We start from the raw sequence: 16,362 nt of genomic DNA, 5'->3' as shown, positions 1-16,362 counted from the left end.
AGGGGTGCTGGTGCGCAGACTTCACCGTAGGGCACCTGCTCTTCTGTAAGAGTCTGAAGGACACTATTGTCAGAGCTCTGCCCTTTTGGAATGAAGAAATAATTCCCCAGATCCAGGAGGGGAAACAGGTGTTGGTTGAGGCCCCTGGCAGCAGTTTTTCTGGCACAGTCGAGCGTTGGGAGGCTCTCCCGGAAGGGCCGTGATGGAGCTGAGCCTGCCCACTGGTATTCCCATTGTCTATGAATTGAACAGGAGCTTGAAGCCCATTGAGCTCATGCAGTTCCCGGGAGGCGAAGAAGCTGCGCATAAAGCCATGGAAGCGGAGGGCAAGGCCGAGGCGTGAAGGGCGGCAGCTGATCCCTATACTGAGAACACCCTCCCCGTCTGCCCCATTCCTCTATGCCTCTCACCTCCACGTGTCACAGTGACCACAGCTGTGGGCATCCGAAGTTGTTGAGCGGATCTGGAGGCTTCCATTTTCATTTTAGGCATTTTTGTCGCCACTCCTTTCACACAATCAGAATGGCACCTCTGGGGCATAGGTCTTCAGCCCAAGCCAAAGGAAAGCTCCTTTTACCCAAGAGAGCTGAGGGGCGGCAACTCTGGGGTCTTTGCTAATGCTTTGTTTACTTGTTTACTAAGGACCTGCTTGCGTAGGGGATGTGGAGGAACCATGCTAAGGCATGAGCAATGAGGAGAAGCAAGAGAGCCTGTTTGTATTTCTGGGAGCCAGTCCTGTTCTATTCAGTAGTCAGGCCCCTGTGTGTGTGTGGAGGGGGTCGGAAAAGGTTGGGGGTAGATGAATGTAACCTGCATGGTGATTTAAAACAAGCAACTACAGTCATACGTCACTTAATGACAGGGATACATTCTGATAAATGCATCATTATGTGAACACCATAGGGTGTCATTACACAGACTTAGATGGCATAGCCTGTTCTACACGTAGGCTCTATAGTATAACTCCTTGGATACTTATGGTGTAGCCTGGGTATTGCTCGTGGGCTACAAACCTGTACAGCATGTGACTATACTGAATCCTGTAGGCAATTGTACCGTAACAGTGAGTTTTTGTGTATCTAAACGTAGAAAAGGCACAGTAAAAATATGGTATTATAATCTTACTGGACCACCATGGTATATGTGGTCTGTCATTGACTGAAATGTTATGTAGCCCGTGACTGTATTTCCTCTCTGACCTCCCCAGGGGAGCTGGTTCCAGAAGTTTCGGATGAGTCCTGAATGTTTATGTATGGCATTTTCCTTTACCAAAACAGAACAAAACAAAATAAAAACATTTCTGGGGTTTTAGTAGCCATTGAAATACTCCTGCATGTGGTCATCAGAAAATAAGCCATTCCTCAAGTACCTTGACTTCTAAGGGATAGAGGTTCACTTTGCTGTGTATTTTAGAATCCCTAGTGAGCTAGTGAGATTCTGGATAGGTTTTTTTTTTTTTTGGAGCCAGTCTCGCTCTGTTGCCCAGGCTAGAGTGCAGTGGTGCAATTGTAGCTCACTAGGCTCAAGTGATCCTTCTGCCTCAGCCTTCTGAGTAGCTACGGCTACAGGCACGTGCCACCATGCCCAGCTAAGTTTTAACATTTTTTTTTTTTTGTAGAGATGGCATCTTACTATGCTGCTCAGGCTGGTCTTGAGCTTCTGGCCTCAAGTGATCCTCCCACCTAGGCTTCCCAAAATGCTAGGATTATAGGTGTAAGCCACTGCACCTGGCCCTGGACAAGAGTTTGTTTACATCTTCTGTTTTCTGTTTTTATTTTTACCTCAAAAGACAATAAGATATAAATGAGATGCATAAATGAAGCGTACTGCAAACCTACGGTATACTTACTTATAGAATTTACAGTACTGGAATCCACTCTTTAATAACAAGGCATAAAAGGGAAGTATCAGAAGAGAGGAGCAGACAACTGGCCACATTTCTGTGATTGTGCAAAATGTGTTTGTTTGTTTGTGAGACAGAGTCTCTGTCACCCAGGCTGGAGTGCAAGTGGCACGATTTTCGCCCACTACAACCTCTGCTTCCTGGGTTTAAGCAATTCTCCTGCCTCAGCCTCCCAAGTAGCTGGGATTACAGGCGTTCCCCACCATGCCCAGCTAATCTTTTATATTTTTATTGGAGACGGGGTTTCACCATCTTGGCCAGACGAGTCTGGAACTCTTGGCTTCAGGTAATCCGCCTGCTTCCCAAAGTGCTGGGATTACATGCGTGAGCCACCACGCTTGGCCCGGAGCAAGTTTTTATGGAGGATTAAGTGACGGGCATTCCCTGGGAGAGTCATCTTTTAAGATTTTTTGGGGTAAGGGATCTCCTTGAAAATCTTGAGGGAATTGAAGGTCCTCCTGGCCTTCATGGGTCCCAGGATTTGGACGCCTGCCCCAGGTACTCTCAACTCTACCCTGAAATCAAGCTGCACCAGCAAAGCTGATGCTTGGATCTCTTCCTTTGGGCTACTCTCAAACGTTTTCCGTTGAATCTTGTTTTGCCATTAAGCATCTGCTGATGTTGAGGAGCGTTGTCAGTTGCTTACTGTGTTGCTCTACGTGTGTAGTGTGTGCTGATCTCACTCCTGGCTTTATCTTCTTTTTTCTTTTTCTTTTTTTTGAGACGAGGTCTCGCTCTGTTGCCAGGCTGCAGTGCAGTGGTGCAATCTCGGCTCACTGCAACCTCTTCCTCCTGGGTTAAAGCGATTCTTCTGCCTCAGCTTCCTGAGTATCTGGGATTACAGGCGCCCACCACCACACCCAGCTAATTTTTGTATTTTTAGTAGAGACGGTGTTTCACCATGTTGGCCAGGATGCTCTCGATCTCTTGACCTTGTGACCCACCCACCTCGGCCTCCCAAAATGTTGGGATTATAGGCCTGAGCCACTGTGCCCGGACCTATTTTTTCTACCATCATTTTGCTTCTGTCCTAATTTCCTTATCTCTTTGAATTAAACTTGTTAATTTAATTAAGTTAAATTGAAAATACATTTGATGTGTGTTTTTTTGTTTGTTTCTTTTGAAATGGAGTCTCGCTCTGTCACCCAGGCTGGAGTGCCATGGCATGATCCCGGCTCACTGCAACCTCCATGTCCTGGGTTTAAGTGATTTCCTTCCTCAGCCTCCCAAGTAGTTGGGATTATAGGCATGAGCCACCATACCCAGCTAATTTTTATATTTTTAGTAGAGATGAGGTTTCACCATTTTGGCCAGGCTGGTCTCGAACTCCTGACCTCAGGTAATCTGCCCACCTCGGGCTCCTAAAGTGTTGGGACTGCAGGCATAAGCCACCACGCCCGGCCTTCTTAATGTATTTTTTGTTAATCACTTTAAATCTTTCCTAGAACAAGAAAATAATGATAGTGAAGCCAGGTGCAGTGGCTCACACCTGTAATCCCAGCATTTTTGAAGGCCGAGGCGAGTGGATCACCTGAGGTCAGGAGTTCAAGACCAGCATGACCAACATGGCGAAACCCCATCTTTACTAAAAATACAAAATGAGCCGGGTGTAGTGGCACATGCCTGTGTAATCCCAGCTACTTGGGAGACTGAGGCAGGAGAATGGCTTGTACCTGGGAGGTGAAGGTTGCAGTGACCCGAGATTGCGCCATTGCACTCCAGCCTGGGCAACAAGAGTGAAACTCCGTCTCAGGAAAAAAAAAAAAAAAAAAAAAAAAAAACACAAGAAAGAAAGAAAATAGTGATGGTGAATAAAATGGATGTTGGGGCTGGTTATACTTTGGGAGGCCAAGGCAGAGGGATCACCTGAGGTCAGGAGTTCGAGACCAGCCTGGCCAACATGGCAAAACCCTGTCTCTAATAAAAATACAAAAATTAGTCGGGTGTGGTGGCTCATGCCTGTGGTCCCAGCCACTGGGGAGGCTGAGACAGAAGAATCGCTTGAACCCAGGAGGCAGAGGTTGCAGTGAGCTGAAATTGTACCGCTGCACTCCAGCTTGGCGACAAAGTGAGACTCTGTCTCAAAAATAAAACAAAAAAAACAGAGGTCGGCCCTGAGGACATTTTTGGTTGGGTATTCTTCCAGATACCTCATACTCAGTAATCTAATCGTAATCCATCTTCTTGAAATCTCCTTCTGTATTCTAAATTTTAGGGTATTTTACCATTCATTTAGGTATCCGGGCCTGTTGTCTGGATTCTTCATCTTCCTCACTTTTCACTTCCAAATAACAGCCAAGTTCTGTTGGGGACACACATGAAGTATCTCTGGAACTGTCCCTTCCCATGCCCATTGCCCAGGCTTGCTTGTGCCCTGCCTCCATTCATTCTCCACACAGTAGCTAGAGTGATTTCTTTTAAAAGATATATCTGGGCTGGGCAAGGTGGCTCACACCTGTAATCCCAGCACTTTGGGAGGCCAAGTCAGGCGGATCACTTGAGGTTGTAAGGAGTTTGAGACCAGCCTGACCAACATGGTGAAACCCCGTCTCTACTAAAAATACAAAAATTAGCCGGGTGTGGTGGTGGGTGCCTGTAATCCCAGCTATTTGGGAGGCTGAAGCAGGAGAATCGCTTGAACCAGGGAGGCAGAGGTTGCAATGAGCCGAGACCACGCCATTGCACTTGACCTGGGCAACAAAAATGAAACTCTGTCTCAATTAAAAAATAAATAAATAAATAAATAAATAAATAAATAAATAAATAAATGAAAAGAAAAGAGAAGTACATCTGACCTGGTTATTCCCCTGCTTAAATCCTTCAAAGAATTTCTTCCTGCCTTCATGAACAAGTTCAGTGTATTAGGATGGTATTCACAGCTCGTCACGAGCTTGTTGCGGCTTGTCTTTCTTGTCTGTGCCTCACCATGTCCCTACACACTCACTCTTACCAACTGCTTAGCGTTCCTTAAACAGTGTGTGTGTTCACAAGGCCTCCCGACCTCTGCCGGCGCTCCTTTGTTCCTCGTCTGCACTCTTACCAACTGCTTAGCGTTCCTTAAACAGTGTGTGTGTTCACAAGGCCTCCCGACCTCTGCCGGCGCTCCTTTGTTCCTCGTCTGCCTAACCCCTACCTGTCCTGAAAAAGAAACTCAAGTCATGTAATAAGCACATAGCATTTGTGTGTTGCTCGATTTTCAAAATTGCTCTCTGGGATGATTCAGTTATTATATGAATATACAATTAGCGTAAATGAATTTGATTCCTGAAAACCTAATACAAGGTAGTGAAAAAAGGTAAGGTGATACTCTATGCACAAGCAAACTGCTGATCGCATCTCTGGGGAACTGAAGTATTTCTATGCATACATGCAGTAAGTAATAGAACATCTTATTGAGCTTAAGCCAAAAATGGGATTTATTGTAAGGATACAGGAGTCTTCTTTCTGAACCTAGGGATAGAAAGATAGCTGGGTCACAGGAAGAGACTGGAATCAAGAATCCAGATGTTGCCAGGGCTTCCCGTGTCTGCCTCATTATCATCACCCTTCCATTCCACTCTCTATCACCTCGTCTCTTTCTCACTTCCTTTTCCTCTCTCTACAACCCTGGCTAGTGCATCTCTGTGCCTACTGTATGCCACCTTACATGGCTAAAGAAAAAAACACAAGCCATGCTGGTGGGTCTAACTTTTCCCTCAACTTTCTATTCTGGATTTTTTTTTTTTTTTTGGAAAGAGTCTCACTATGTTGCCCAGGTTGGAGTGCAGTGGCGTGATCTCTGCTCACTGCAACCTCCGCCTCCCAGGTTCAAGCGATTCTCCTGCCTCAGCCTCCTAAGTAGCTGGGATTACAGGTGCCCGCTACCATGCCCAGCTAATTTTTGTATTTTTAATAGAGGTGGGGTTTCACCATGTTGACCAGGCTGGTCTTGAACTCCTGACCTCAAGTTATCCACCCGCTCGGCCTCCCAAAGTGCTGGGATTAAAGGCATGAGCCACCGCGCCTGGCCCTGAAAAGTTTTAAATCTGCAGAAAATTTGAATGACTCACCTAGATTCATCAGTTTATTTTTTGTCACATTCCCTTTCTCTGTCTGTATATAAATGTGTGTGTATACATCTATACACCCACACATACTTGTTGGTTTGGGCTGAACTATTTGAAAATATGGAGAACCACTAAAGCAGATGGGAACTAGGAGGAAGGAAGGGAAGGCTTCATTGAGAAGGTAACATTTGAGCAAAGATCCAGGTCAGGGAGTAGGATATGGAGCAGTTATGGGGCAAGGGGAGGGGAGGAGCATGCAGGGGAGGAAGGGGCAAGTGCCCAGTAAGCAACTACCAGCGCCCAGCTGTGTGTTGAAGGAAGAGGAGACTTCACTGTATTATTGTCCACATATTCACCACCCCTGTCTGGGGAAGGTTCTATTTCCCCACCCTGCTGGGGTAATTTTAGCCCTGTGACTGTTTTGACCAATTAAATGTGAACAGAATTGAATGTGTTACGGCTGCACCAGTGTGGAGTTTGCCCTGCCTCTTGCCCTTTGCCTGGGCGATTGCTAGTGTTCCCATGAGAGGCTGCTCTTCCACCCTGGGTCTTGGAGTGAAGATGTTATGGAGCAGGGCTGCACTCTCATCTGAAGGTTTTCCCATTGTAGATGCGGTGGGAAATAATAATGGTTTTCATTCTTTTCATCAGAAATTCTGTGAAAGAAAGATGAGGAAAAATAGAAATTTATTGTGTCATTGCCATTTGCATTTGTGTATAATTTGCACTAATAATAATGTCCATTATAATGTAAATCTACATCCTTTTAAAAAATAAATGGAATCACTACATGTACTCTTTTACAACTGACTTTTTCAATTCAATTTTTTAAAAAAATGTACAATACACATAACATAAAAAAGTGGTAGACATCAAAGTGAATATAACATATATCATTGTCCCCCTCCCTCCCTCCCTCCCTCCCTTCCTCCCTTCCTCCCTTCCTCCCTTCCTTTCTTCCCTTGCTCACTTCCTCACTTCCTCCCTTCCCTCCTTCCCTCCTTCCCTCCTTCCCTCCTTCCCTCTCTATTTAGAGGCAGGGTCTTACTCTGACACCCAGGCTGGAGTGCAGTGGTACAATCATAGCTCGCTTCGGCCTTGACCTCCTGCTTCAGTCCCCCTAGTAGCTGGCACTACACATCATGTGTGCCACCATACCCAGCTAATTTTTTTTTTTTTGTGGGATTAGGAGGGTCTTGCCATGTTCCCCAGGCTGATTTTGAGCTTGTGGGCTCAAGGAATCCCCCTTCCTTGGCCTCCCAGAGTGCTGAGATTACAGGTGTGAACCACCGCATCTGACCATGAAATTTTTTTTTAAAGGAAACTGAAGAATTTTGGATCACAGAGCTGTGATGTTCGGATGTAAATGCATTTTTTTGAGAAACATTGTTGGGGTTAGATTAGGCATACTGTGAAATTTTCATAGCGTTTAATAAGTTTTAAACATGGCCAGCTGTGAAAAAAGAAAATAAAACCAGTAATAAAAGTAGGAGTTATTCGCCAGGTGCGGTGGCTCATGCCTGTAATCCCAGCACTTTGGGAGGCCAAGGCAGGTAGATCACTTGAGGTCAGGAGTTCGAGACCAGTCTGACCAGCAAGGTGAAACCTTGTCTCCACTAAAAATACAGAAATTAGCCAGGCGTGGTGGTACATGCCTGTAATCCCAGCTACCCGGGAGGCTGAGACAGGAGAATGATATGAACCCGGGAGGCGGAGGTTGCAGTGAGCCAAGATCGTGCCACCGCACTCCAACCTGGGCGACAGAGCGAGACTCCATCTCAAAAAAAAAAAAAACAAAAAACAAAAACAGAACTAGGAGTTATCTTCATCTTTACAAGGAGACTACCCCAAAGAAAGTATTTGCAATTATTTTTCTTTATATTGGAATTCACTTTGTTTTTTAATTTAGAAAAGTAAGACGCTTTTGTAGAATGACTGTTTGTTAAACTTGTAACAGTGTTTTATGGGTGTTTTTCCCCACAAACTGCTAAAAATAAGAGGAACAGTTTGGCCCATCCTGTCTTAGCTTCTGCCTGAAATCACAATGGCCTTCACTGTTTTGAATCTATTTTTAGTTCATCAGGAACGTGAGGGTAGGAAGTGCTGCATCATGATATAACAGATTAGGAGAAAGCCCTATTTTAATGTCATTTGTGAAATAAGAACTGAAACAGACAAGAAAAACTCTAGGAATAAGATTTCATAATTATGTGTGGCTTTTGAGTTGTGGTTTAGGACACAAATTGAGGAATTGGAAGTTTTTTTTTATACTTTTGTTTTTTTCTCTGTGAGATAATGGGAAAACAAAATTCTCTTAAAAAGGACTTTTGTTTAACTTAAAGGAGGTTATGCCAGTCCTCTGGGCTTAATGTTAAAAAAGTCAAGTAAACAATGAGAAAAATGTTTAATCATATTTTAGTGTGTTGTGACTATTTTTGGTGTGTATCTTACATGTTCTGTTTGTGATAAAAAGTGAGGTTGCATCTCTTAGGAGTCAAATTAATTAGATACACTTTTTTTTTTTTTTTTTTTTGGAGACCCAGCTCTCACCAGGTCACACAGACTGGAGTTTATGGCTCTCTGCAGCCTTGACCTCCCCAGGCTCCACCTCGGTTTTGTTGTTGTTGTTGTTGAGACGGAGTCTGGCTCTGTGGCCCAGGCTTGGTGTGATCTCAGCTCACTGCAAGCTCCGCCTCTTGGGTTCATGCCATTCTCCTGCCTCAGTCTCCAAGTAGCTCGGACTACAGGCGCTCGCCACCACACCCGGCTAATTTTTTTGTATTTTTAGTAGAGACAGGGTTTCACCGTGTTAGCCAGTGAACTCGTGATCCGACTGCCTTAGCCTCCCAAAGTGCTGGGATTACAGGCATGAGCCACCGTGCCTGGCCGGTTTTTTTTTTTTTTTTTTTTTTTTTTTTTAAGATGGAGTCTTGCTCTGTTGTCCAGGTTGGAGTGCAATGGCGCAGTCTTGGCTCACTGCAACCTCCGCCTCCTGGGCTGGTCTCTAACTCCTGACCTGAAGTGATCCCACCTACCTTGGCCTCCCAAAATGCTGGGATTACAAGCATGAGCCACTGCACCTGGCACAGTTTTTTTTTTTTTTTCTTTCTTCTTTTTTTGCGAGGGAGTCTCGCTCTGTTGTCCAGGCTGGAGTGCAGTGGTGCGATCTTGGCTCACCTCTGCCTCCTAGGTTCAAGTGTTTCTCCTGCCTCAACCTCCTGAGTAGCTGGGATTACAGGGGCATGCCACCATACCCGGCTAATTTTTGGTATTTTTAGTAGAGATAGAGTTTCACCCTGTTAGTCAGGCTGGTCTCGAATTCCTGACCTCAGGCCATCTGCCTGCCTTGGCCTCCCAAAGTGCTGGAATTACAGGCGTGAGCCACTGCACCTGGCCAGTTTTTATGTTTTTTTTTTTTTTTGAGACGGAGTCTCGCTCTGTCGCCCAGGCTGGAGTGCAGTGGCCGGATCTCTGCTCACTGCAAGCTCCGCCTCCCGGGTTCACGCCATTCTCCTGCCTCAGCCTCCCGAGTAGCTGGGACTACAGGCGCCCGCCACCTCGCCCGGCTAGTTTTTTGTATTTTTTTAGTAGAGACGGGGTTTCACCGGGTTAGCCAGGATGGTCTCGATCTCCTGACCTCGTGATCCGCCCGTCTCGGCCTCCCAAAGTGCTGGGATTACAGGCTTGAGCCACCGCGCCCGGCCTGGCCAGTTTTTATGTTTTTAGTAGAGCCGGTGTTTCTCCATGTTGCCCAGGCTGGAGGTAAACCTTTATACCTGTGATTGCACAAAGCCATTCTCTTGTGAGTCCCCTATCCAGATATTCCCAGGTTGCTAACCCAGTTCAAAGCTGCCACCAGTGTAGAAGGGAGTCAGACCACCAAAGGGCGTCATCCTCTACTGAGAGCCCTGCTGTGGGCACCCCAGAACGCTGCCCCCTGTATGGCACTTCCTAAATTTTCCAGCAGATGTTTAAGATGGGGCAGGATGTATTCTCCCAATCTTCTCCTACCCCTTATGTCATGTATGGACCTGCCTCTGTCTCTTAACTCTTTCTTCTTGCCTAATAGTCTGCAACATGCTTCACAAAGTCTCGATTCTTCAACCTTTTTTGAAACCTTAGAATCCTTTCTTTCTTCAACCCTGTATTACAGTGAGTCAGAACATTTATTCTCTGTTTATATCACTGAGTAGAACATCCGAATTTAACATCTTGGGCTGAACTTGGCACTGAGGTTTAAGGTGACTTCATATTTTTTCCAACAATAGTAGGTATGCTCTTCCAATGATAATGATAATGATAATGTCAACTAATAAATTAGTCAATTTTATGTTCAGTGCATTTTTCTGCTATTTTTCATTTATTCAGCAAATATTTAGAGAGCACCTACCATGTGTCATGTGCCTACCACTGTTCTAGGCACTGGTGCAACAGAAGTCCTTGCCTTTAAGAAACTTCAAGTAGGGGGATAGAAACTAAGCAATACACAAATATATCACACATGTCGTAGGGCAGATCAGAGCCACGGAGAAAAAATAAGTAGGGAAAGGGACAGGGTGGTGGTTTTCTCACAACCGTATGAGGAAGACCCTGGTTTTTTTTTTTTTTTTTGAGACGGAGTCTGGCTCTGTCGCCCAGGCTGGAGTGTAGTGGCCGGATCTCAGCTCACTGCAAGCTCCGCCTCCCGGGTTCACGCCATTCTCCTGCCTCAGCCTCCCGAGTAGCTGGGACTACAGGCGCCCGCCACCTCGCCCAGCTAGTTTTTTGTATTTTTTAAGTAGAGATGGGGTTTCACCGTGTTAGCCAGGATGGTCTCGATCTCCTGACCTCGTGATCCGCCCGTCTCGGCCTCCCAAAGTGCTGGGATTACAGGCTTGAGCCACCGCGCCCGGCCGGAAGACCCTGGTTTTTTCCTAATTTTTTTAAGACGGAGTCTCACTTTCATCGCCCAGGCTGGAGTGCAGTGGTGCGATATCGGCTCACTGCAACCACCACCTCCCAGGTTCAAGCAATTCTCCTGCCTCAGCCTCCCAAGTAACTGGGATTACAGGCGTGTGCCACCATGCCCGACTGATCTTTGTATTTTTAGTAAAGACAGGGTTTTGCTGTGTTGGCCAGTCTGGTCTTGAACTCCTGACCTCAAATGATCCACCACCTCGGACTCCCCTCAGCCAGTGATTTCATCCCCGTTGTGCAAATGTGCAGTGTACAGTCGTCCATTGGGCAGAAACTGAAGCACAGAGCCATTAAGTGACTTATCCAGATAGGCTCCAGATAAGTAAAGTAGTCAATAATAAAGGTTGAATTTGAATTAGAAATCAAGCATGAACTCCTAAATTTAACTGTCTGTAAGATAATGAAACTTGGTCCGGCACGATGGCTCACATTTGTAATCACAGCGCTTTGGTGGGGCTGAGGTGGGAGGATTGTTTGAGCCCAGGAATTTGAGACCAGCCTGGGCAACATGGTGAGATGACATGTCTACAAAAAAATTAAAAATTAGGTGGGTGTGATGGTGCATGCCTGTAGTCCCAGCTACTTGGGAGGCTGAGACAGGAGAATCACGTGAACCTGGGAGGGAGAGGTTGCAGTGAGCCGAGATGGTGCCATTGTACTCCAGCCTGGGCAACGAGAGGGAAACTCCGTCTCAAAAAAAAAAAAAAAAAAAAAAAAAATTACATTCTATACAGAAGACTCTATTTAACATGTATATTATGAAGAAGAATAAGATGAATACCCATGAACTGATTACTCATAGTTGTAAGTATACAACCCAGTGAGTTTTCATAAAGTGAAGATACCTGTGATGCTAGTTAAAAACAACAACAACAACAACAACAACAACAAAACACCATTACCAGATCCCCAGAAGTTCACTCCTGCCTCTCCCAAGCTTCTTCCTGCCCCTTTCCCACCAAGGATAACCATTATCCAAACTAATGGTATAGTTTAGTTTTTCTTATTTTCAAATTTTATAGAAATGGGGTTATACAGTCTATGTTTTTTTTACATCTGGCTGCTTTTGCTCAGGGGACATGGGTAAATCTATTAGGAAGCTTTTGGAGATGCCCTGCTGTTAGTAAGAGTTCAACAAATACATTTTGAATGAATGGATTATTACTCTCTTTCAATAAGGTGTTACTTTTTAATTATATGTTAAAAGGAAGAAGTGGCAGATTATATTTTTATTGAATCAAATAAAAAAAGAAAACCTGATCATTTGCTCCTACAAGTGATGGTTAAATTTGTTTCTTACTGTAACTTTTGTTTCTCATTGTTTTAGTGAATTAAATTGGCTATTTATTTATTTATTTATTTTGGAGATAGATGGAGTCTCCCTCTGTTGCCCAGGCTGGAGTGCAGTGATGCCATCTCAGCTCACTGCAACTGCACTCCACCTCCTGGGTTCAAGCGATTCTCCTGCCTCAGCCTCCTGAGTAGCTGGGATACAGGCGTGCACCACCACAACTGGCTAATTTTTGTATTTTTAGTAGAGATGGGATTTCACCGTGTTGGTCAGGCTGTTCTCGAACTCCTGACCTCGTGATCCTCCCGCCTCAGCCTCCCACAGTGCTGGGATTACAGGTGTGAGCCACCACACCCAGCCAATTGGCTATTTATTTTTAAATCTTACCTATTTGAAATGACCAAGTTAGGTCATTTTATTAAAATAACACCAAGCTTTAGTGTGTTACAAGCATAGGCTGGACATGGTGCTTCACGCTCATAATCCTAGTACTCTGGGAGGTCAAGATGGGAGGATCACTTGGGGCCAGGAGGTTGAGACCAGCCTGGGCAACATAGTGAGACCTCATCTCTGCCAAAAATTAAAGAAATTAATTAGCTGGGCATGGTAGTGTGCACCTGTGATCTTAGATACTTAGGAGGCCAAGGTGGGAAGATTACTTGAGCCCAGGAGTTCAAGGCTGCAGTGAGCTATGATTGAAATACTGCACTCCAGCTTGGGTGACAGAGAGAGACTCTCTCTAAAATAAAGTGTAATATGCTTACTGTAAAGTCACCATAGCAGACTCTCTCTAAAATAAAGTGTAATATGCTTACTGTAAATTCACCATATCGGCCAAGGAAGTGTGATAAACAGATGGTAAGGGAACTAACATAAAGTATATATGTATTTACGTTTGTATGTATGTACATATTCATGTGTGTATGAATTAGAGGTGGGGTGTCGCTGCCTTGCTCAGGCTGGTCTTGAACTCCCAGGCTCAAACGATTCCCCTCACCTCAGCCTCCCAAGCAGCTGAGACTATAGGCAGGTACCACTGCACCTGGCCAAGACCAGTTGTTAAAAACTCAAGTGGTAGAGCTTGTAAGAATAGTGGTAGAGCGAGTTATTCTCTCAGAACAGTACTTTTGCTCAAGGCATATTTAGTTGTTAAGCTCTGGTGTGGTTATGGATAATGTCATTCTCTGGCAGAATTGTGTTTCTGCTGTTTAGTTACAGAATGCTCTTTTCCCCTTACGTTGTAGATTCGACGGAGGCGCCTTGCACGACTTGCTGGTGGACAGACCTCTCAGCCAACCACCCCACTCACCTCTCCCCAGAGGGAGAACCCTCCAGGGCCTCCCATAGCGGCATCAGCCCCAGGACCCTCTCAGAGTCTTGGTCTCAATGTCCACAACATGACCCCAGCTACCTCCCCAATAGGTGCATCAGGTAAGCCCGAGCTTCATACCTGGGACTCTTTTGTAATTCTTCTTAGCTTTTTGTTAAGCTGATGGTTGCCATGTTTCCAGAACAGATTAAAATGAAGCGGACATCAGCTCTTTAAAATCCTCCAAGCAGTAATTTAAATATCGTTGCAATGTGTTGTGTTACCCCCCTTTTTTTTTTTATTGCAATCTGTTAAACCAATTGCTTTTCTTTCCATAACTTGCATCTTTTTTTTTTTTTTTTCCCAAACAGGTTTAGGTATTATCTCTGATGACAAGATGATTAAGACTGAATGTGGTTCTGCTGATTTTATGAATTTGGTTGATGGTTTTAAGATAAAATAATCTGAAAATGCAAGACTAAAATAATGGTCAAAATGAACACCTCTAATTGCAGATTTCCTCGTCTTCATTCTACATTGGCACATAATGTTTTCTCTAACTTTTCAGAGGATAAAACTACCTGATAGGATGTTTTAGAACTATCTCATTAAAAGTAAAAGTTTATTTCTTTATAATAAATGAGCTGATGCTTGATATCCAGGACTGTCTTTGTTGGGAAATGATGATACTTCTTCATACTGTGTATTTGCAAATCTCTCTCTTTTGTCTGTGAACTTTCCTATCAAGCATAGTATTATTGTCATATAATAATTATTTTATAATTACTTAGGATTCTAGTTGGGTAAAGGGGATGCTAAGAGGCCTGCATTGATCATAATATTATCTAATAATTTGATAGTCAACCTACATCATCTGTCTTCTTGATCTAGAATCATGTGTCAATTAAAAGTATTTGCAGAGGTTTTGTTCCTGTACTTCTTGATAGGTATCAATGTAGACTATAGATACATATATATATAAATGTTTAGACCTAATGTGGTTCAGCCAAAACACCTATTAGTAATAAAGAATGCCCTTGCCTATAATGTTTCCTCTGTATGTCTCTGAGAAGCTCTGATGGTCTTCTGGTAGGATTGACGGGTTCAGGATTCCAAATGTGATTTTCCTCGGACACAGTACTGACAACAGTACTCTTTGCCTCACCCTGATCAGGCCATACCTGGAATGCTGGAATCTGTCCTGGAGAGAACCTCTGTCACTTTGTCTTATTTGCTTATTTAAACCAGGATCTTGGTTAAATCCCATTCCCCACCTAATCTCTCTCATGCACGGGAATAAGGCTATAGAAAAACTCAGAACCGTTTGAAACCACTGAACTAATTGAAAACTTTTGAAATGTCTGTCTCATTTCAAATTCATGATTACATGGCTGGGCGTGGTGGCTCATACCTGTAAATCCCAGCACTTTGGGAAGCCAAGGTGGGTAGATTGCTTGAGGTCAGGAGTTCGAGACCAGCCTAGCCAACATGGTGAAACCCATCTCACAAAAAAAATACAAAAAGCCGGGTATGTTGCTGCCTGCCTGTAATTCCAATACAAGAGAGGCTGAGGCATGAGAATTGCTTAAACCCAGAACGTGGAGGTTGCAGTGAGCCAAGATCACGTCACTGCACTCCAGCCTGGTGATGGAGTGAGACTCTGTCTCAAAAACAACAACAACAAAAAAAATGAAATTCATGATCACAAACTCAAGTAGACCCTTGATACTGGCAGGCCGTTACACCATGCTTCCCAGTTCACTCACTCTGCTGATCTGTTTCATACCTTCTCCAGTGTGCAGGACCTCATTCTCCATGCTCACTCTCTCAGCTGATGGCCTGGCTTCCCTTCTTTTCTTTTCTTTTTTTTTCTTTTCTTTTCTTTTCTTTTCTTTTCTTTTCTTTTCTTTTCTTTTCTTTTCTTTTCTTTTCTTTTCTCTTTTCTTTTCTTTTCTTTTCTTTTCTTTTCTTTTCTTTTCTTTTCTTTTCCTTTCCTTTCCTTTCCTTTCCTTTCCTTTCCTTTCTTTTTCTTTTCTTTTCTTTTCTTTTCTTTTCTTTTTCCTTCCTTCCTTCCTTCCTTCCTTCCTTCCTTCCTTCCTTCCTTCCTTCCTTCCTTCCTTCCTTCCTTCCCTTTCTTTCCTTTCTTTCCTTCCCTTCCTTCCCTTTCTTTCCTTTCTTTCCTTCCCTTCCTTCCCTTTCTTTCTTTCCTTCCTTTCCTTTCCTTCCTTTCATTTCCATCCTTTCCTTTCCTTCCTTTCTTCCTTTCCTTTCCTTTCTTTTCTTTCTTTCTTTTTTTTTTTTTTTTGGGCTGTGAGGTCTCACTATGTTGCCCAGGCTGGAGTGTGGTGACTGTTCATAGGTGTAATCATAGTGCATTACAGCTTAAAACTCCTAAGGTCAAATGATCCATCTGCCTCAGTCTCCCATGTAGCTGGGACTATAGGCATTTGCCACCACAGGGTTCATAACTCTGGGTTCATATTTCATTGAGAAAACAGATGCAGGCAGAGCCCTAGGCAGGGAACCTCTGTCAGCCCCAGTCATCACATCCATCTGCCTACCTGTATGTGTGCCCAGTTCTTGTCTCCTATTGAAGCCTGGACCCTAGAACGCATCTCCCCTCAGTTACTCAGCCTTCACTCCAGCAGTTGCTTTCTCTTCCTTCATCAGATTTTCCATCTCATATAGCCCTTTTTTTTTTTTTTTTTAAACAGCCTATATAATGCTATTACTTTTCCCATCATGGGAATGAACAAAAGGAACTCTCTTGATCTAATTCCCCCTGCCAGCATCTCCCCCACATCTCTGCACCAAAACCTTTGCAGCAGAACTTCTGGAATGAATTGCCTGTCCTCTC

At 44.2% G+C, this 16,362-nt stretch overlaps 1 protein-coding gene across 2 annotated transcripts in view; it reads left to right on the top strand.

The window, feature by feature from the left end:
* The window catches only part of UBE4B (ubiquitination factor E4B), a 147,535-nt gene that overhangs the window by 26,361 nt on the left and 104,812 nt on the right, over positions 1-16,362 (top strand). For both annotated transcript variants that reach the window (XM_037985057.2, XM_037985059.2), the window contains exon 2: positions 13,441-13,627. In XM_037985057.2, the coding sequence (XP_037840985.1) occupies positions 13,441-13,627 (187 nt within the window). The remainder of the gene's footprint in view (positions 1-13,440; positions 13,628-16,362) is intronic.

This window comes from Chlorocebus sabaeus, chromosome 20 (assembly GCF_047675955.1).
Source record: "Chlorocebus sabaeus isolate Y175 chromosome 20, mChlSab1.0.hap1, whole genome shotgun sequence".
Lineage (NCBI taxonomy): Eukaryota > Metazoa > Chordata > Mammalia > Primates > Cercopithecidae > Chlorocebus > Chlorocebus sabaeus.
The sequence above is the reverse complement of the archived record's forward strand: the minus strand, read 5'-3'. Positions and strand labels throughout refer to the sequence as shown.